This window comes from Plasmodium yoelii (genome assembly GCF_900002385.2).
Source record: "Plasmodium yoelii strain 17X genome assembly, chromosome: 14".
Classification (NCBI taxonomy): Eukaryota; Apicomplexa; class Aconoidasida; order Haemosporida; family Plasmodiidae; genus Plasmodium; species Plasmodium yoelii.
This window is the reverse complement of record NC_036186.2, coordinates 1,676,861-1,698,417: the sequence shown is the minus strand read 5'-3', so window position 1 is coordinate 1,698,417 and position 21,557 is coordinate 1,676,861. Positions and strand designations below refer to the sequence as shown.

At 21.4% G+C, this 21,557-nt stretch overlaps 6 protein-coding genes across 6 annotated transcripts; 3 read left to right on the top strand and 3 right to left on the bottom strand.

Moving 5' to 3' along the window:
• Positions 1 to 1,408: 1,408 nt before the first annotated feature.
• Positions 1,409 to 2,334, top strand: PY17X_1443900 (proliferating cell nuclear antigen 2, putative; the record flags this gene model as incomplete). Its single annotated transcript, XM_722333.1, has 2 exons — positions 1,409 to 1,587; positions 1,719 to 2,334. The coding sequence occupies 2 exons, from the start codon at positions 1,409 to 1,411 to the stop codon at positions 2,332 to 2,334; spliced, it is 795 nt and encodes a 264-aa protein (XP_727426.1).
• Positions 2,335 to 3,211: 877 nt separating this feature from the next.
• On the bottom strand, positions 3,212 to 7,102 carry PY17X_1443800 (heptatricopeptide repeat and RAP domain-containing protein, putative; the record flags this gene model as incomplete). Its single annotated transcript, XM_722334.2, has 1 exon — positions 3,212 to 7,102. The coding sequence occupies one exon, from the start codon at positions 7,100 to 7,102 to the stop codon at positions 3,212 to 3,214; it is 3,891 nt and encodes a 1,296-aa protein (XP_727427.2).
• Positions 7,103 to 8,211: 1,109 nt separating this feature from the next.
• On the top strand, positions 8,212 to 11,288 carry PY17X_1443700 (conserved Plasmodium protein, unknown function; the record flags this gene model as incomplete). Its single annotated transcript, XM_022957614.1, has 5 exons — positions 8,212 to 8,421; positions 8,572 to 9,606; positions 9,784 to 10,874; positions 10,996 to 11,041; positions 11,250 to 11,288. 5 exons carry the CDS (start codon positions 8,212 to 8,214, stop codon positions 11,286 to 11,288), a joined length of 2,421 nt encoding a protein of 806 aa, XP_022812975.1.
• Positions 11,289 to 11,571: 283 nt separating this feature from the next.
• On the bottom strand, positions 11,572 to 12,438 carry PY17X_1443600 (Cof-like hydrolase; the record flags this gene model as incomplete). The annotated part of the gene is made up of 1 exon (XM_718595.1): positions 11,572 to 12,438. One exon carries the CDS (start codon positions 12,436 to 12,438, stop codon positions 11,572 to 11,574), a length of 867 nt encoding a protein of 288 aa, XP_723688.1.
• A 2,035-nt stretch (positions 12,439 to 14,473) lies between these two features.
• Positions 14,474 to 15,229, bottom strand: PY17X_1443500 (haloacid dehalogenase-like hydrolase, putative; the record flags this gene model as incomplete). The annotated part of the gene is made up of 1 exon (XM_718594.1): positions 14,474 to 15,229. One exon carries the CDS (start codon positions 15,227 to 15,229, stop codon positions 14,474 to 14,476), a length of 756 nt encoding a protein of 251 aa, XP_723687.1.
• A 2,196-nt stretch (positions 15,230 to 17,425) lies between these two features.
• Positions 17,426 to 20,003, top strand: PY17X_1443400 (uncharacterized protein; the record flags this gene model as incomplete). Its single annotated transcript, XM_724617.1, has 2 exons — positions 17,426 to 19,504; positions 19,716 to 20,003. 2 exons carry the CDS (start codon positions 17,426 to 17,428, stop codon positions 20,001 to 20,003), a joined length of 2,367 nt encoding a protein of 788 aa, XP_729710.1.
• Positions 20,004 to 21,557: the final 1,554 nt, after the last annotated feature.

Here is a 21,557-nt window from a genome sequence, read left to right as displayed (position 1 = left end):
TTTGTTATTTTAAGACTTTTTATAAATTTATTTGCCATCTTTTTTTATCATGAAATTATTAAAATATTAGTTAAAATGAAAAGAAAATAAATTGAAACATTCATAAAAATAAAAAAATACTCTATGTTTATTTTTATGCATTAATAACCAAATGAATATATAGTTCATATTATTAGGAAATATATTATTTTTTTCGAATTGAACAAACATTATATTACATCTTATATTTGTATTCCGCTAAATTCGAAAAAAACACAAAAAATTGTTACTCATATATTTTTGCGTCTTATATATGCGGGCCTTAGTATACCGAGTAGTATAACATGCATATTATTTTTTTTTTTAGGGATTATTATTTTGATATTTTTTGTGCCTTTTCATTTCTTGTTATATGAGAATACGAATTTTATATTAGCAATAGGGAATAAACAAGGTTTAATTTGGTACATTTAATTTGGCACATTTAATTTGGCCCATTAATTTGGCATATTCAAAATAGGTTTTTTTTTATTTGTCCATTAAAAATGCGCAGCTAAATGTGCTAGTTTTATTTCCTCACAATTCCTTAAACTCTTCTTATTTTCAATATTAAAAAAATTAAAAACAAAAAAAAGAGAAAAAAAAAGAGAAAAAAAGAGAAAAAAAAAGAAAAAAAAAGAAAAAAAAAGAAAAAAAAAGAAAAATTTCAATGCAACGTAGACAATTTTTTAAGAATATTTTAACGATATATATGACTATTATTTACGATAAATATTATTTAGGAAATTAGGTTGTTATATTGTACAATCATAAATAATAAAAGAATGTTTTATAAAATTTATACATATTTTTTGAGAGTTTAATGATATTTAAAAATTATTTAATTCTACAATCAAATTTTTTTTTTCTAAAATTTTATAAAATGCAAAATATACACATATATATAAATGCATATGTGTATGCAATGTATATAATATATATATATGTATAATTTTTTAAATGCATCCAATGGCTTAATTTTTCTTAATTTTGTTTTTTTAAATATCTTTTTACCATTTAATAAATAATTAAAATATATTTTTTTCTTTTAATTATGTTTTTTTTTTAACTAGGGAATTTATATATTTTTTTTATTTTCATTCACTTTTTCTCTATATAATAAAACATTAATTTACATAAATTGCCATTCACACATTTATGAACGTGTTATGAATTTATGTGCAAGCACACTAATATAATTCCAAGGAATAAACTTATGAAAATTTTAAGCTAGCTATTTTTTTCACTTTTATCAAGCGAAATACACATTTTGAAACAAACAATTTTAAAAAGTGATAAATAAAAAAATAAATAAAAAGTATAACATATCATATAATATTTTCCCATTCAAGAGAAAACATATATAGACTAGAAAAAAATATCAGGCAAAATGTTTGAATGCAGAATAGATGGTCAATTTTTTAAAAAGTTATTCGAAACGTTGAAAGATATATGTACAGAAGTAAATTTAGAATGTGATGAAAATGGAATCAAAATGCAATCAATGGATTGCAGTCATGTATCCTTAGTTGATTTGAATATAATGTCCGATTTTTTTCAGCATTACAGGTTCTATATATTTTATAATTTTTTACACTGAAAATGATTATTTCTCCATATAATTTTATATTAATTCAGTTGATTATTTTGGCTAAATTCAAAATTTTTTTTTTTTTTTTTTTTTTTTATATCTTTTTTAGATGTGATAAAAAATGTGTTTTAGGGATAAGTATAAATTTCATGTTGAAAATATTATCTGTGATAAAAGAAAAGTCTACCGTTTTTTTGTTTAAGGAGGATAATGAAAATGATGCAGTTTTAAATATAGGAATTATAGATGAAGAAGAACAATCTAGTACTGAAGATTCGTTAGAAATTCAAGTTAAATTAATTAATACACAAAAGGAACATTTAGAAATACCTCAATCGGAATATCATTGCCAATGTACAATGAAATCTAAGAAATTTCAAGAATTTACAAAATATTTAAATTCTATTGGAGATAATGTATCTATATCTATGAAAAAAGATACTATGATTTTAAGCACAACCGGTTCAGATATAAAAGTAACAAAACAATTTACAAATGACATGCCTGATGTATCTATTACATGTTCAAAATATGTTTCACAAGAATTTGCAACACGATATTTGGTTATGTTTTCACGAGCTTCAGCTTTATCGGATGAAGTTTTAATTTCTCTTTCTCCAAATATTCCAGTGTCTATAAAATTTAATTTCAAACAACAATTAACAGAATTACCTGACAATTCACATTTGACCTTTTTCTTGGCCCCTAAAATTGGAGAATACTAAAAAAAAAAAATACTTAAAAGGGATAGAAAAGCCAAAAATAAAAAAAAACTTATATATAAAAAGAAATTGACTAATATTTTTTCACCAACAAATTTATGGATATCTTTCACTGTTTAATGCGTTTCAATAAGCATAATTTATATCTTTTAATTGAATGAAAATATATCACTAAAATTATATTTTTTTTTTTTTTTTTTTTTTTTTGAGTTAAGAACCATTTCATTATTACTATAGCATTCGTAAATTTTTGCTAAATATAAGTTTTGGAAATTGTTCTCTATGCTTTTTTTTACATTTTGTTAATAATGTTACATGCATATATATATACACATATATAATATATGTGTGTGTTCGACATTATATTCTACCCATTTTTCATATTAACATAAAATAATTTTGTCTTTAACTACAGCAAATATTATAAATTTCTATAAGGAAAGGTACATCTTTTTTTAGAATTCCTAAAAAGAGCGATATGGCACTCAGGTTGTTTGAAGCGCATGTGCTTCCCCACACCATTGTATGTGCATATATATATTCATTCATTCATTCATTCATTCATTCATTCATTCATTCATTCATTCATTTGTTTGTTTGTTTATTCCGATCTCAAATGGCATTTCAGTATATACTAATATTTTTTCAAATGTTGAACGAAGTTTATGCTCATTAGCAGGTTGACATATGAGACATAAAGGGAGTAATAACATATTCGTGTTATTACAGTATTACAAAAAAAATAAAAAATAAAAAATAAAAAACAAACAAACGCGACAAACTATATACTGACAAATATAGTAGCATAAGCACAATGAATTACGAAAAAATAAAATATAATGAAAATGAAAAATGCGCATATAAATTTAGATACAATTTTTCATGTTTCGATATCTGTTTTAGAAATTTGATCAGATAATTCGATACATTCTTCTGTTTTATTATTCTTGCAAACAATATTAAAATCATATTTCATTTTCCCATCTTGTCTGAGTTTTTTCATTATATTTTTTTGAAACTTATTTCGACATTTTAGTTGATTAAGGAAAATTGTTTCTTCATCTATTGTATAAAAATCTGGAATATTTTTTTCATCCTTTTGTTGGATATTTGCATTTGTATCATTAATATTTCCATGATGTTGATTTTTTTCGTCTTCTTCATTTTTATCATTATTATTAATAACCATATCATGATTCATAAAATTGTTATTCACGTTATTTATATGAGAAACATCTGCAAAAGTATTATTATTTTTATTATCATTGTTATTTTTGTTATTCATAAAATAGATAAAATCTTTCGGAGATATAGTATCCCGGTTAATGTGAACAATTTTCTTAAAAATATGAATAGCATATAATAGTTTGGTTTTAAAATTATAACATTGATTCCATTCTTGATATGGTATATGTATTATATTCCATCCAAATTTTTTTAAAATATAATTTTTTATTATTGAATTTAATGTTCTACTATAACTTTCTTTATAAAAATGAGATATCCCATCGACTTCTATGACAATATTTTTCGTTAGTAACTTTTCTATTATATTATATTTTGCTTTATCTTCTTTTTTTACAACTTCTTCATTTGCTAAACCCTTCCGCTTATATATTACATTATAATTATTGTCATTATCATTATCATTGTCATTTATTTCATTGTCGAAATTTAAATTAAATTTATTTTTTATATCATTTTGCAAAAAATCTACAACAATGTCTAACTGATATGGGCCAAAAATAACTTCACTTTTGTGTTTAACACCAACTGCATTAAGATATCGGGAAATGTTTCTATGCATTTTTGAGGATAGTAAAACATAATCATCAATTTTAAGTTTCACATTTCTACATTTGAAAAAAAAACTTTTTAAATAATTTGGGAATGAAAAATAGTTTGTAAAAAATGCACGTAAATATAAATCTACTATTTGCAATTGATATATACTAATTAGTGATAATTTTTGTCTATATTTTTCATTTAAAATAAAAATTAAATTAAAAAATATATTTAATTCATTTTTAAAAAATTCTTCTCTATTTTTTAGAATTAAATTAGACGTATTTTCTTTCAAAGAATAACAACTTTTATCATTATTATTAACAATATTATCTAGCTTATTTTTTTCATCAAATATTTTTTTTTTTTTTTTTAGGTCATTGCACATTTCTCTACCAAGGCTAGAATTGCTACTATTACTATTGTTATTGCTATTGCCATTACTATTGTTATTGCTACTTGCATTTGGTTTTACTTTTATTTCTTCATTTTTTTTATTTTCAATAAAATACTTCACCCCATTCACGAGATTGCTGATATTAGGATCACTGTCAGAAGATGAATTGTTTTTTTCTAAATCGACATGATTTTGTAATGTAACAATATGGAAATAATAAATAAATGAAAAGACAAGATTAGTTAATTCTTTTTCATCAAATTCATGCATAAATGCAAATATTTTTTGGAATATAAAATCATAAAATGGCTTATGATAAAAACATAATTTTGTATATGAATTAAAAAGTTGAGAAACATTAGTTTTATTAAATTCGTAATTATTTAAAAATAATATTTTTTGAACTTTATATAAAAATATTATATCTCTATATAAAAAATTTGATAATGAATAACATACTAAAGATAAATCAGTTAAATTTAAATTGTGTATATTCATACTTAGTATTTGTATAGATTTTTTAACATATTTATAAGAATATATTTTTAATTTGCTAAATGAATATAATATTAATGCTATTTGAAATGGTTGTAATGAATCAATTTTATCATTGCATTCTTTTAGTAATAATTGATAAATTTTTTTATCTTTAATTTTTAATTTGGTTAAACCATAAATCAAACTACTTAATGATTGATTTGATAATATCTCATTATTATTTTGTTTCTTTTTTCTAATTATGTAACTAATAAAGTGTGTAAAATTTTTATGATTTATTTTTGCTCTACTATAAGAATTGACAAATGTTGAAATAAAAAAAAAATCGAAATTATTTTTTTCTAACATTTCATCTTTTCTAAATAATAAAGAATTTGTATTTTTATTTATTACAATATCTGAACAAGAATTAGTTTGGTTATTATAATTTTCTAATAATAATTTTTCTCCATTTATTATTTTTTTTTTTTTCATTTTTTTTATTTCATGAATTTTTTTAATTAAAGTGTTGTATAAAATGTTATATACTTTTTCGTCTTTTAACCCAACTTTACTAAAAGAGTAAGCAAATTGTTGTAATGATAAAATATCAAATTTATAATTTTGAAATTTAGAACCAATAGTAGATCTATATAAAAATTCATCTATTATATAAGTAAATAATGTTTTATTTTTTATATTTAATCGTACAAAAGAGTTAGCTAAATTGCTTAATTCTTTATTTTTAAATTTATGTATTTTCATTATTGATTCATTTGCAATTTTATCAAATAACAATGTATTATCAATGTGTATTTGTGAATAAGCATGGGCTAAATTACTTAATGATTGAGGAGAAAATTTACAAATATTATTTATTATAAATGGAATTAAACAAATAAAAGTTTCATTATTATAATATTCTAGTTTTATCAAAGCATTTAATATAATAGAAACATCTTTTGGTTTAAGAATTTTATCTTTTAATAAATTATTTTTATTTTCATATGTTTTTATTTGTTTATATTCTGTTTCATTTTTGTTTAATTCTATTATTGCTTCGTCATCTTTTGGGCTATCATTTATTTTTATTTCAGTTAATTTTTGGGTTTCAAAATTAGAAAGACAATTTTTATTAATGTCATTCTGTTCGATGTTATTTGTTTCTAAATCTGTTATGTTTTTTGGCATTTTTATTTTTATTTTATTTTTGATGTGGTCACATATGACCTTACATAGTTTATTATTTTTTTCGCCTATTTTAGCAAACGAATTTAATATAATTGAAAGATGATTAAATTGATATAAATTAATTTTTAAAATTACATTTTTTGTTATAGCATGACATAAAATTTTATCATATTTATTCATTTTTACAAAACTATAGAAAATAATAGTAGCATCTTTTGGTGTATACATCATTATATTTTTTGCTATTATAGGTACACATTTTTTAAATATATTATCTATATGATCTTTTGAATTTATTTTAAAATATGAATATATAGATATAACTTCTCTAAAACACCAAGGTTTGTTACAATTTTTTAAATTATTTAAAAATATTTCAGATAACTTTTTTATTATATATATTGGTTTTGATTTTGAAAAGGTATATATTTGAAACAATTTACTGATACTTATAACATCAAAATTTTTATATATTCTTTTTATATGTTGATGTAATAATAAATTTAATTCTTTATTATTTTTTTTTATTATATTTAATGTTTTATATATTTTTATTATTTCATAAGGTAATAAACAACGAATATATTTTTTTGTACATTCAAATAAGTTATCTAAAAAATCACTTGGTAATTTATTTAATTCATTTTTATTTCTTATAATCTTATAAATATTTAATATCTCATTCTTACTTTTTTTATTTAATTCATCAATATCAAAAGGAATATTTTTATATTCTATATTTAATGACACTTCTTTATTATCAAATGGTATAACAGTAATTTTTCTATATCTTGTATTATTTGAGCAAAATTCTTGTGTCTTTTTCCTCATCACATTTACTATTATGTGATTTTTTTCATTTTGCCAATATCTTATTCTATATCTATGCCAAAGGCATACATTTATCTTTCTTTGAAGCATAGTTCCTTATTTAAAATTCATTATATATATTTTTTTTTTACACAATATGATTGGTATTCCATACATACACACACATGTACAGGTATTATCTTAGTTACATTTTTATAAAAAAAAAAAAAAAATTTATTCGTTACAAGCACATATATATATGTCACTTTTGTATCTCGACTTTGGCTAGCTATTTAGATTTATGTTTTCTGTGCTCATATTATCGAAAATAAATTAATTATATTTTTGGTACAATAAATACGGGTTTATATTATATGGTAAATATTACTATAGTGGATAGATTGTTATACTTTTCTAAATTTATATTTATTTCTGTAATTATATGAAGTGTGAAATAGGATTATTATATCAGGAAAACAGACAAATAATTTGGCTAGTAAAATAAACTCTGCTCTTTTTCTTCTATACGGATAGTACTATATATAAAGAGAAAGATAAGAATACTAACATATGGGTATGGTATATTTTATCAATGATCAAATTTGTTAATTCGATAAGTTTATAATACAAACACAGATCAATTTTAATATATTTAATTTTTTATATAATTTTTATGTAATTTTATGTAATTTTTATGTAATTTTTATATAATTTTTATGTAATTTTTTTTGAATTTACATTTTTAATAATACAAAAGTAGCAAAATTTTTGAAAAAAAAAAATTGTATATATGTAGGATAATCAATTTTTGTACCATATTTTATATGTATATATATTCTTTTAAATATTTTTTATTAGTGTAAAAAAATAAATATTCCCAAAATAAGAAAGTTAAAATGTGAACAAACAAGTTTGATGACTTATTGACATAGGAAGTCAATTATTGGGGAATAGTAAATATACAAAAAATTATTTATGTGTATATAATTTATTATACATTATACATATTTATATTTACAATATAGTAAAAGAATACCTCACAAAAAAAAAAAAAAAAAAATGCATTATTTTTTACAAAATATATTTTTCTAAAATAAAAAAAATAACAAACAAATGATAAAAATGCCAAGATAATGTATATTAGAATAAAGTGAAGATAACATTTATTGATACATGCCTACATATATATATAATTATTCAAAAATAATACTACTTAAATTATGAATATCGATAATGTGATAAAAAGTGAGCATACTGGTATAGTTAATAAAAGGGATATACAAGAAGGGGATAATTTATCAAAAGAAAAAAAAAGAGATGAAATGAATTTACTAAATAAACAAAACAAAGAAGATAAAGAAATTCGAAGGAGCAAATCTATTTCCACTTATTCACCAGCATATATATCTGAACCTATATATCAATGGGAGGTATGCTAAAAAGATAATAGTTATTTTTTTTTTTATCACCCATATTAAATATGCATAAATAATTATATGTACATGGATTTTAAACCCCAAATAAATGAAACATGTTTATGTGAGTATTTCTTTTTACACCTTGTGTTTTACCTTTTATAGGTTTCAAAAAATGATCGAATTTTTTATGATAAAATAAATGATTTTATAATACATCAAAATGTTTTAACTAAGGCCCTTTTAGTAACTGATATTAAAAAAACAGAAGAAAATTATAAAGGTGTGTATGTAAAATTTGATAAGAATTTATGTGAACATATTTGTTTTTCAGCTAACAAAAGTTTTTTTCTTTATTATAGTACTAATCCAAATATAATTGAAATATCAGATATTTTAAATAACCATAATATATATTTAAATGTAGAAATAAATAAATTAGACGAATGTGAAATATTAAGTGCATTTTGGTTAAATGATAATACATTAAAAGGGTTAAATGGAAATATAGCTAGTTCAGATTTTGTAGTTATAACTAATAATTCTATAGAAATATTTAATATATCTTTTGATAATTTAATTATTAATCCATTAAAAAAACATTATATTAAATCAAAATATTCTTGGCATAATGAAAATACATCTTATATAGCTTTATTATCATTAACTAAAAATAATGTTATATTACCATACTTATTAAATAATAATAATGCAATAAAACTTCCAAAAATAGAATTAAATATAACACAAACTGATAATATTAATAAAAATGATATCGAAATAATTATACTATATAATGAAACATATTGTATACATAAAGATTTTAAAAATGGAAGAATATCATTTCGATGTTTATCATCAATTGTTTATTTTGATTATGTCCTTGATTTATTTGCAAGTGGAATGGTAGACACTTTTTGTATAAATAATTTATTTGGTGTTTTTAATTATATAAATGAACAAATTTATATATTTGATATTAAATATAAAAAACAAAATTCAATTACTTCTCTGAATAATAATACTGTTAACATTTCTTATTTAACATCCCCAAAAGCATTTAAAAGGAATATCAATTGCAATTATATTTTTTTTAAATCTCCTAATATAATAATTGATGCACATTATGGAAATATATACAGCATAAATATTGACTATGATATACTAATGTTACAAATTTGCCAGCACTTTTCAAATTTGGTAAATATGAATTGTACAAAAAGAAGAAAAAAAAAAGAAAAAAAATTATACATTTGGCCTATTTTGTGTTCATCTCAACATGCGCTTCTTTTGCCATGTATGATTTGACTTTTATTTTGATTTTGTTTTTTTTTGATTTTGTTTTTTTTGATTTTGTTTTTTTTGATTTTTTTGCAGAGCACATCTGTTGACGTTTTGCTAAGGAGGCCAGATTGCAAAAAAAGAATAACCGAAATGTTTTTTTTAGCTCTAGAAAATTATATAAAAATAGAAGATTTTTTAACTATTATAAATATAATAAATATTAATTATAGAAAGCTAATTGAGCAATGTGCAAAGAAAGGAAAATGTTCTACAACAATAACAAGACAAAAAAATAAAATTATTCAGCCATTAGGTGAAGTTTTAAAAAATTTAGATGGTAAAACATTAATTACTGAGAAAGATATAGTTACAGAAGTTTTTCATCCTTTTATTGTAAAAAAATATAATTTAAATAAAAAAGAAACATTATTTAACCTTTCAATCAATTTTCTCGAAATGAAGATGGCCAAAAAAAAAAACAAAGCTGACAAGATAAAAACGCAATGTAGAAAAAGCGGCGGAAAGAGTGGCGAAAAAAATGGCGAAAAAATTGGCGAAAAAAGTGGCGAAAAAAAAGAGGATACTATTAATGAAGAATTGAAACAAATCTCAAATTTTGTGAATATACAAAACTCAAATGATAATATGATTAATTCAGATAATTCTGGAATTATACAAAATAATAAAAATGAAAGTATTTATCATGAAAGCTTAAATTATTCCGAATTACAAAATAGTTCACTATTTTTAATATACATATTAGAATATATGAAATCTTTATTATATTTAAATATTATACCTAATAGGATTTTACAAACTTTTATATTTGATGTTTGTGTTTTTTTTAAACAAGATAATTTCTTAAGACAATTACTTCAATTTTATGTTATATCTGATTCTATTGAAGTAACTAAAAGATTATTCCATTATTGGCAATTTACAAAATATGTATGGGCATATCAATTTTGCTTAGACATGTCTTTAAGATTAAAAGAATACGAAATGGTTGTTCATTTATTTTTATCTGCTAAAAAATATTTAAAAATTATCAAATTTTTAAGAAATTACAATTTAACAGATTACCCAATTTCAGTTATTTTTCAAGCTATAGAAAATGATTTAGATTCTCCAAAAAAATATACCATACTAAACAATGTCCTATTTTCACTAAACAAGTGGATAATGTACGTTCCCTTTATTTTTAAAATGGACACTACATCATTTTAGCGTCCTAACCTTTTCATGACCTGTTCATAACCTTTTTCACTTTTTTTTCCATTTTTTTCCCATTTTTTTTTCCTTTAGTGACTCCGACAAGGACCCCGTGAAATACCCTCTTCCAAATCTACAGGTAAACAATTTCTTTCACTAAATCGTTATTCACCTAATTTCATGAGGGCGATTGTGTCATTTGCTTCCCCAGGGATATGCATGGATTTCTTAAACTTGCGTTATCTCGGCAGTGCACTAGCGCCCTTTCGCTATTCATTCCGTTCATCATTCATTCGTTTCGCTATTCATTCCGTTCACCATTCATTTTTCCATCCCACCACCCAAAGAATTGCGAGCAGTGGGTCCGATTAGTTGAAGAGACATAAGAAGAGCATTCACATACAGAACATTTTTTTTTGATTTTATTTTATAAATTTTTTAGTTTTTTTTTGTTTTTTAAATTTAACACGTATGAAAGTATATATACACGGATATTTTTTATATACTTTTTTACGAAGACAACTTTTCATGTTTTTATATAAAACACAATCCATTCCATAAATAACATAATTTATTCGGTGTAAAATATTAAAAAAAAAAAAATGTATATTTATACACTTTTAATGAAAAAAATAGATTTCGATCAATTTATAATGTATAATAAATTTTTTATTTTTTTAGTTCAAATACTTTTTTTAGTAAATAAGCAACAGCACCTTCTTTATGTGTTAATGGAAGAATGCATTTTGCATGATATTTTGCTGACTCTGTTGCATTTGCTACAACAAAGGAATATTTAAAATTTGATAGCATAGCTATATCATTTTCTGCATCTCCTACAACTAAAACTTGATCATTCGAAATATTATAATGTTTTAATAAATAATTAATACCTGTAAATTTGTCATGACCCAACTTGGTTACTTCTGCATGCCCATTATATGTTGTAAATATTGTTAATTTTTTTGAGAATTTTTTCTTTAAATTATCTATTACTTGTTTCGATTCAGATGGATCTAATACTATCATAAGTTTGTTCATAGTTTTATATTTTAACAACTCATTATGTCTAATAATAATACTTCTATTTTCGCTATAATTTTTTTGTAAAAAATCTGCATATTTATTATCTTCAGTTACATAATTAGACTCTCCTCTATGAAAAATTGTCTGATTAACTAAATTTTTTTCAACAAGATAATTTATTAATTCTGCATATACATCAGTTTGAATTGTTTCATCAAGCAAAGTATATCCTATTTGGTCATATACTATAGTTCCGTTAATATATACACCGGGCATACCATAAAAATTCATTATTTTCAAATTTTCTTCACCAAATGCACTTAAAATACCAACTTTTGATCGTCCTGTACATATACTTACCATATATCCTTTTTCAATAGCTTCTTTAATTGCTTCTATATTTTCTTTGGGCACTTTTATATCTTTATCAACAAATAATGTACCATCGAAATCAATTAGGAGCAATTTAATATCTGCTCCTTTTAATGTTTCTTCTACACTTTTACTCATTTTCGAAGAATGATCAATTTTTATAATACAAGAAATAGACCTTAATATTGATGATAAATAACTATAAAGCTATGATATCAAATAAATGTTTATATTATTTATATATGATGAAATAATGTGTACTAAAAAATATAGTATTTTTTTTAGTTTAAATAAATTATGTAGAAATTATATATAGTAAAAAATGTACAATATCGTGAAAATAAATTGTAAATATTATATTTTAATTTAAGATTCCTATGTAAACAATAAAAAAAATTTGCAAGATCCTTATAAGCTTTACTATCATAAATATATATTTATAATAATAATAATGATAATAATAAATACCATGAAAATACACAAAAAGGTTAAGGAAAAAAAAACATTACATGCATGTATAGTAATTTTATTTATTATTATTATTTTTTTTTTTTTTTTAATATCCAAGCAATGCACATAAAAAAATAAGCAAAATTAAAAAGAAAAAATATTATATCTAATTGAGTAAAAAAATTAAATTAATAGATAAAATTCTTATGAAAAATATTAAGCACACATTTATAGTTTTTAATATCGAATATTCTTTCTATTTTTATCGCACATATATAATATATTAAGTATTAATATAGAAAGGTATAAATTAAAAAACTATTTTGTGCACATAATATAATAAAAAACGAGTATAATTTATAATGTATATAAACTATACTAAATAAAAAAAGCGAAAAAGAAAAACCAAAACAAGAAATAAATATCCTTGTGAAAAAAAAAATATTTTTTATCTTTTAATATTTTTCCCTCATTATAATATACTGAATATTAAAGAAAATATAAAAATGTGTTATGTTTCGAATACTGGAAAAAATTATATATAAGCCGCGGAAAATAATCCGAGGGGTATAAATGTCACAAATGTCATAAAATGTCATAAAATATCATAAAATATCACTATAATATCACTATAATGTCACTATAATGTCACTATAATGTCACTATAATGTCACTGTAAACAGTTTTATAATAAATATTTGCAAATATAAGAATATGCTTTACGTGAAGTACTTTCGTATAAGTTCGAAATATATTAGTACATTAAGATCGCGCTATTTATAATTTTGCATTTCTATATATTTCTTAACTATTGCTTTCTAGTTTTTATATGTGTGATATTATTTATTAAATTTACTTAATTTTTTATAACTTATAAGTTTGCTAGTATCCTGAAGTTTTTTTTTTTTTTTTTTTTTTTTATCACTGCAATTCTAATACACAAAATGAATAAAATAAAATTAAATAGAATGGTAAAAATATAATACTATCGATAATGTTGGTAATGCAAATTTAATTTCCTATTTAATATGACCAATATAGAGAAAGGTTTAGTGAAATGTAATGAATAATGATTGGTAATTATGATGATTATATGTTAACATTTTTATATAATTTTAATTTATTCTTTTCTAATTTTTATTATTTTATACAAATTCAAACACATATATAGATTAAGTTACAGAGAGAAAATATAAATGATTTGTTTATTCTTCTTTGTGTGTGTGTGTATATATAAAATGATATTTTGTTTGTTTTTAATTATTTCTTTTATAGTATCGCAAAGGCATAAGTTTTTTTTTTTGTGTTTTTGTGAACATTTTAATATAAAATAAACTACATAAGCATACACTATATATACGCATATTTGCATATATATTATATATATTTTTTAACAATTTTTATACGTTAATGATAATAAATTAAAAAAAAATTATGAATAAAAAAACAAAAACGAATAGTATATATTTTGATGACAAAATAATAATATTAATTTATGTCTTGGGTGTATACACTAAAATATAACATAAATGGGTTAATGTAGAACATAAAATAATAAATTTACATATATCTTAGACAAATATGATCCTTAAAAATTAAGGATATACCTATTTTTAATTATTAGACAAATATAGGAAATGTCTTCATATTCCCCATTTTTTTTTTTTTTTTTTTTAATCCCTATAATGGTATAAAATTTATATTTTTTGTGAAATATATATGTCTACATTTGCTTTCCTTTGATGGCTTTGTATATTATATATGCTATTGCATTCTGATTGTTTGTGTGTGTGGATATACAACGAGCTGCCCTAAGAGCTCCATATGTTGAAGTTTTAACAGCAACTGAATATCCAGTTGATGCTAACAATTCGATATCATTTGTGTCATTCCCTATTGATAATATTTCATTTACATGTACATTATAAAGTTTTGAGATATAATTAAGGCCATATATTTTTGATGTATTTAATGGGGATAATACTAATTTATTGTTACTTGATGGAACATATATCTTATAATAATTATCTAACTCACCATGTAATGTATTTAATATCTCATCATTACTTTCTTGATTTGTATATAACTTATTATATATTTCTATAGATATAATATCACCAATATTAAATATATCTTTAATGTTATTTAATATTATAGGTGTATAGTCGTTATTATTTATTTTTGCATAACTGATTGAAGATTTTATTTTTAATTCATTATCAGAATCTATATAAGCATCTTCATGTTGTGTTTCATCATTTTTATTTATAACATATGCTGAATCTACTGTTAAAAAAATTACATTTTCTAAAATATTATAAGATGATAAAGCATATAATATTAACTCTAAATCAAAAAAAGAAAATTTCCTTAGTACAGTTTTATATCCCTTTAAATATGTATATGCTCCATGAGAATATATTCCATCAATTTTGCCTATATTAAAGTTTTGAATTTGTTTTGATGTAAACATTTTCATAGCATATGAGTATAATCTACCAGTAGCTAATATAACTTTGATTCCTAATTTATTTGCTAAACTAATTGCATTTAAATTTATGTCACTTATTTTTCCTGTATCATCTGCTAACGTTCCATCAATATCTATAGCTATTAATTTGATTCTGTTATTATATAATAAATCATTTATACACGTAACAGACCCTTTATATTTTAATAAAGATGCATATCTATTCTTAATAAATACTTCTCCATATAATCTATTTTTCGGATTCAAAAAAAAAAAGACGACCGGAGCGATCCTTCATTAATAGGCACCAAAAAGGTGCAAACACAAAATAGTAAAAAAAATGATGCTTTCGAAAAAGTTGTCATTTTGGTAAATATATAAAGTGTGTTAAATAAATAAAATAGGGTTAGGTTAATGTGTGAATAAACTTTTAATTGAACTTTAAGAAAATCGTACAAAATGTGAAAACATAAAAATAAAACATATTTATAATAAAACAAAATATATTTATAATAAAATAAAATATATTTATAATAAAATAAAACTTATTTATAACAAAATAAAACTTATTTATAACAAAATAAAACTTATTTATAACAAAATAAAACTTATTTATAACAAAATAAAACTTATTTATAATAAAATAAAACTTATTTAAAGTGAAACATATTTTGTTTTAAATATGTTTAAAAATATAAAATAACTTAATAAAAAATACACTTTTATGGTTATTCTGAGGCTCATGGTAATTGTTAGATTTAGGCATGTTGTATGTATATGCTTGTTTTATTTTAATGCATGCAAAAGACAAATTAATTATATTTCATAACATGTATTCCCTATAATGGGGATATAATATAATACACAATTTTCCCTTTATCATTATTTTTATTTTAATATTGTACGTTACATTATATGCAAAGTTGTAATATTTATTGAGGATATTATATTTTTATGAGGTTCATATAATTTATTATTTCCTAAATGACACCCTCTATTTTCTTTAAAATTGCATGTAGAAATATATGCATTTCTGAATTATAAGAAATATATATGAACCATAATAATAAAACATATATGAACCATAATAATAAAACATATATGAACCATAATAATAAAACATATATGAACCATAATAATAAAACATATATGGTTGGAATGATGGAATTTTTATTTTCCCTTTTTAAAATATTTAAATAGTTATATATCATAAAAAATTGACTTTATAAGCCATTTCAATTATTTTGTAAAAAAAAAAAAAATATATATTTTCCACATTCTTAGTATACACATTTATGTGTGTATATAATACAACTATATATTTTTTGATTATACAATTTGAAAAATAACTACCTTTAATCAAAGTTACTATACATTCTCCTTTTCAGTTTAGGAATGTAAAATATAAAAAGAATGAAGAACTAGAGCAAATTAATAAATAATTATACATGTTAATGGTATTATAATTCTTATTAGTATTTTTCATATTTATTTAAATGTGAAGAGACACATAATGCATCATCTCCACAGCAAATAAAACTTGTAACAAACATAATAAACATAATAAACGTAATAAATAAAATTTCCACCCTTTTTAAACAATTTTCCCTTATATATATGGGAAAATTATATTTTTCATCTATTTACTCAATTCATATATAAAATTAATTAATGACATTTGTTTTGTTGATATAACCCCAAAAGGTATAGAGTATGAATTAACAAAAATATTATCAGAGCAAAAGAAAAACAATTAGAATGACGTAATTATAGTCATTTATCTTATGTTGAGCATTAGGGTTTTATTCAGCTTTTGTGGTTCCTATTTTCTTCTATACCTTCTACTCTTTCACCAGTTTTCATATATTTTCTTATTCATTCACCTACTTATATTTAATTATATTTAATTAAATTTCATATAAATATTTATAAATTTATTGGTATCCATTTTTTATGTCATTTACTTTATTCGGTTTATTTTTAATCATACAATATATGATATATAGTTAGGTAAAACAACGGTCAAAAAAAAAAAAAAAAAAAAAAAAAAAATGGGAAATTATATATATAAATAATATGCATTTTTAAATAAAGTTTTAGGAATGAAAAGGAGTTTAAAAAAACTAATAAATAAAAGAGAATTTAAGAAATGAGAATAAATAAAGGAGGGGAAAAGTATATACAATGTAAGAAAATAGCAACAAAATGATGCCTTTAAAGTTTGCATTTATTACGATAAAAAAAAGAAGCTTTAGTATATTTAATTTTTTTATATCAATAAGAAAAGGAGGAGAAACTGTTTTAAAAAATGACATAAAATATGTGTATATTCGTGACTTAATAAGTTATGAAAAAGAAAGAAAAGAAAAATATCCAAATGAAAAAAAGGTAAAACATTTAATAAAAATAACAAAAGTTAATGGTGGGGTCCAATTAAAATGTTCAATGTCTTTCATTTATTTATTAACTTTAAAATGTAAATATATTGAAAGCATATGGCTTAACATAGCTAAGAATACACCATGTATATCCTTAACATGTTTAGAGACTACTCTTAGAAATATAGAATGGGATAAATTTATAAAATCGAGCTATTTAAAAAATGTACCACTAAAAATAACATCTGTTAAATCGAAATTATTTGATATTCCTTCCATTCGAGATGCTATATATAAATATATAAACAGTCTAGCTAATAGTCATGAAAATAACAGTGAAAATATTTCAATTGAGGAAAATAAAAATAAATTAGAGAATGTGTGGAATTTATTAGCTATTCATATTGAAAATAATATATGCAATGTTGATTTAAAATTTTCTGGTAAATTGTCCCCTCGATTTTATGAGTATGGATATATAAAGGAATTAGATTATGTCCAAAATTTTGAAAAATATCAAAATGTTAATTTCTTTTCACTTTTTAACAATAATTATAAAATAAAAGATGAAAAAATGAAAAATATTGTAAATGATAATGTTCCTTTTTGGTCTATATCAGAAGAAAAAAAAAAAATAATAATCGATCATGAGAATATTGAAAAAGGAGAACAATTAAACTTTTATAAATATTCTTTTTTTAGTGACCAATTTAATTCACAATGTTTTCAAAATAACTCTATTGATAGTAACCATAACCTAACCCCATTTCCACTATCAAAGGAAAAGGAATACACCCCAAATGACCAACAAAAAAAATCATCTTTTAACTATAATAATGCAAGTACAGAAAATGTAGATTGTATGAGAAAACCCCAAAGCGGTATAGAGAAATTGGCATGTGAAAATAAAAGTGAGGAGTGTGAAAAAAGTGAGGATTGTGAAAAAAGTGGGGATTGTGAAAGGATAAAAGGAAATTCAAGTAATAATCATATCATTAGCTATTTAAATGATATGGAAATAAAACGAATGAACTACTACAATAATAATTTTTTTTTAAGCGATGATTGTTATGATACCGCTAGTTGTATATATTCGTTAATCATTCATAAATGTTTAAAAAATATAAAAAATGTTAATATAATATGGGACCCATTTTGTTCAAATGGAAATATAATATTTGAATTGGTATATTATTTGTTAAATATTCCTTTGTATAACGAAAATGAGATTCTACCATTTATGAATTTAAAAATATTTAATCATAATGAGTTTTCAAACATATATAATTTTGTTATGAACAATTTGAATAGTAAATTTAACAATAATGTACAATTGGTAGGTACTGATAATAGAAGTATTATGATTTCACAATGTAAAAAAAACTTGGTTAGGTATAAATTATATTATAAAGACATCCTTAATAAGGTAAAAAATAAAAAGGATAACCCCAACATAAAAGAAGAAAACAATAAAGTTCATTCAAGTAATATAAAAAGAAATTCTTTTCTAAAAAATGTTTTAAAAGATGATTTGGGAGAAGAATATGAAGAATCAGAATATTTAGATGAAAAATTTTTTGAAGAAGATTTCGATGCTAACTTAGGAAAGGATATGGATATGATGTTACTAAAAATGGATAATAACAAGAAACAAACATATTGTAAAAAAAATGAGAGGGAACAAAAAAATATAGAACCATTTCATAATAGAAAAGCGCAAACAGATGATTTAAAAATATCAGCACCTGGTATAGATACTATATCTTTGTCAACCGAAGAAGATAAAGAATATAATTTGGAGTTTCCTTTTGACATTTCTTTTCATAAGGCTCATTTTTTCAATGTGGCTCCTTTTATAAAAAATGCCATAATTATAACAAAAATTCCTCATTTTAGCTTTTCCAAGGTATTTATACTAAAATATCAAAGAATATATATATGCCTTTAAAGTGACATTGTTATATTTCGTTAAGATTTATAATATGTTATTATTGCTTGTTCATAATGACATATCCGTATTTAGTTACACATTTTTGCAAAAATACAAAAATACAAATATAGAAATATTTTTATTACAACTGCATATATATAATTACTATTATTTTTATTGTTTACAGGAATTAGGAATTAACAAAAAAACATTTACATTGTTTGAGCAATTTGATCATATGCTAAGTTCTAAAAATGATTGGAAAGGTGTGTATGTTTTAGTGAGAAATAAAGTTTTCTTAAATAAATCAAAATTAGAATGGAACAAAATATTATCAATCACGGATTCAAAAGGCCGAGATATAACTTTATTAAGTTGGACGGGGCGAAGAAAAATGTTATATTCCATGTCAGCTGAAGATGACAAATTAAAAGAGTTGGAAAAATTTAGCAATCAACTAAAATTTGATTTTTAAAATAGTAGTATAATAAGGAATACATTAAATTGTAGTATGCGAAAAGAAGAGAAAATACCAATAAATATATTGTAATTTTTTTTTTTAAGTATTACACCAAATAATTTGTTTATATCTATTTTTTAATATTTGTATATACGAAAAAGTTATAACCATACTTATTCATACTTGAGAAAACAAAATGTGAATTGGATTTTTTGTCATTTGTTTTTTATTAATTTCTGCATTTTTTTTTGTTTTTTTTATGCATTAAGTTCAAATTTGTATGCTTGTTTTTCATTTAACTTTTTAAAGCTTAGTTGCTTACATAATAAACAATTTTACAAACATTATATACATATAAAAGAACATATTTTAATTTAAAAATTGACAAAGCATATCATTAAATTTTGTCATATATTACACCACCATAAAGTGATAAATATATTACCCCCTTAAAAACTGATAAATCATATACATTAAATTTGGTTATATAATATTTATATTACACCATCATAAAGTGATAAATATGTCACCCTCAATAATAAATGGTCCCATCTATATTATAAAGCCCCAAGCGATAACATAATTAAGCTTGTGGAAAATAAAAATTTTTTTTTTAATATATCAAAAGGAAAATGCAGGAAGTGATAGTAATGATAAATATCAATAATAAATAGTAACATATGGGAATACTAAGGCTATCATAGCTTTTTAGATTTTTTACATGCACATTTTTGGAAATACATGAACAATCTAGACGATTTGGAATAAAAAAAAAAAAAAACTAGCTATATAATAAATTATATATATATATTTTTTTTTTTTTTTTTTTTTTTTGTAATATCTCTTTATATAGGGCCTTTTCAAAAATAAAATATTCGTAGTTAGCTAGTTTGACCACTATAAAGCTTTAATTTTGTTGTTTATTACATTTACAATTTTTTTGTTTAAAATTTTATAATACAAATATATTTTACATTTTTAATTGTGTAAATAATATATTTTTTATTTTTAATTATATAAATAATATATATTTTATTTTATTATTTTATTATTTATATTTATTTATTTTATTATTTATTTCATTATTGTATCATCATTGTATCATTATTTATATCATTATATTATTTTTTTAATTATTTTTTTTGTCATATATATTTCTTGTGTAGTGAAGAATTACTTCCAATGTGTATGCTATTTTTATATATTCATACGCGCATATAGATAAGTTAAAATAATGATGCGAATGATTTGAATATGCATATATATATATATTATATAAGATTAAGTGAATAGGGAAATCATCATCACGAATCATCTATATAAATTGGAGAATAAGTTGGCATGTGAGGTATTAAAAATTTACTATTGCAAAGAGCCATGCCTATACATGTGCATAATACATGAATATTCACTAGGAGTAGTATAATTAGTGATAGCATAACAACTAGTTACTACTTCTCTAGTGATAACATCGGGCGCCTCGCAGTTTGATGAGTAGATCAAGGGTATGGCATAATACATTGTTTCATACTTGCCTGATATTATTACTAAATAGTAAAGATCATACCC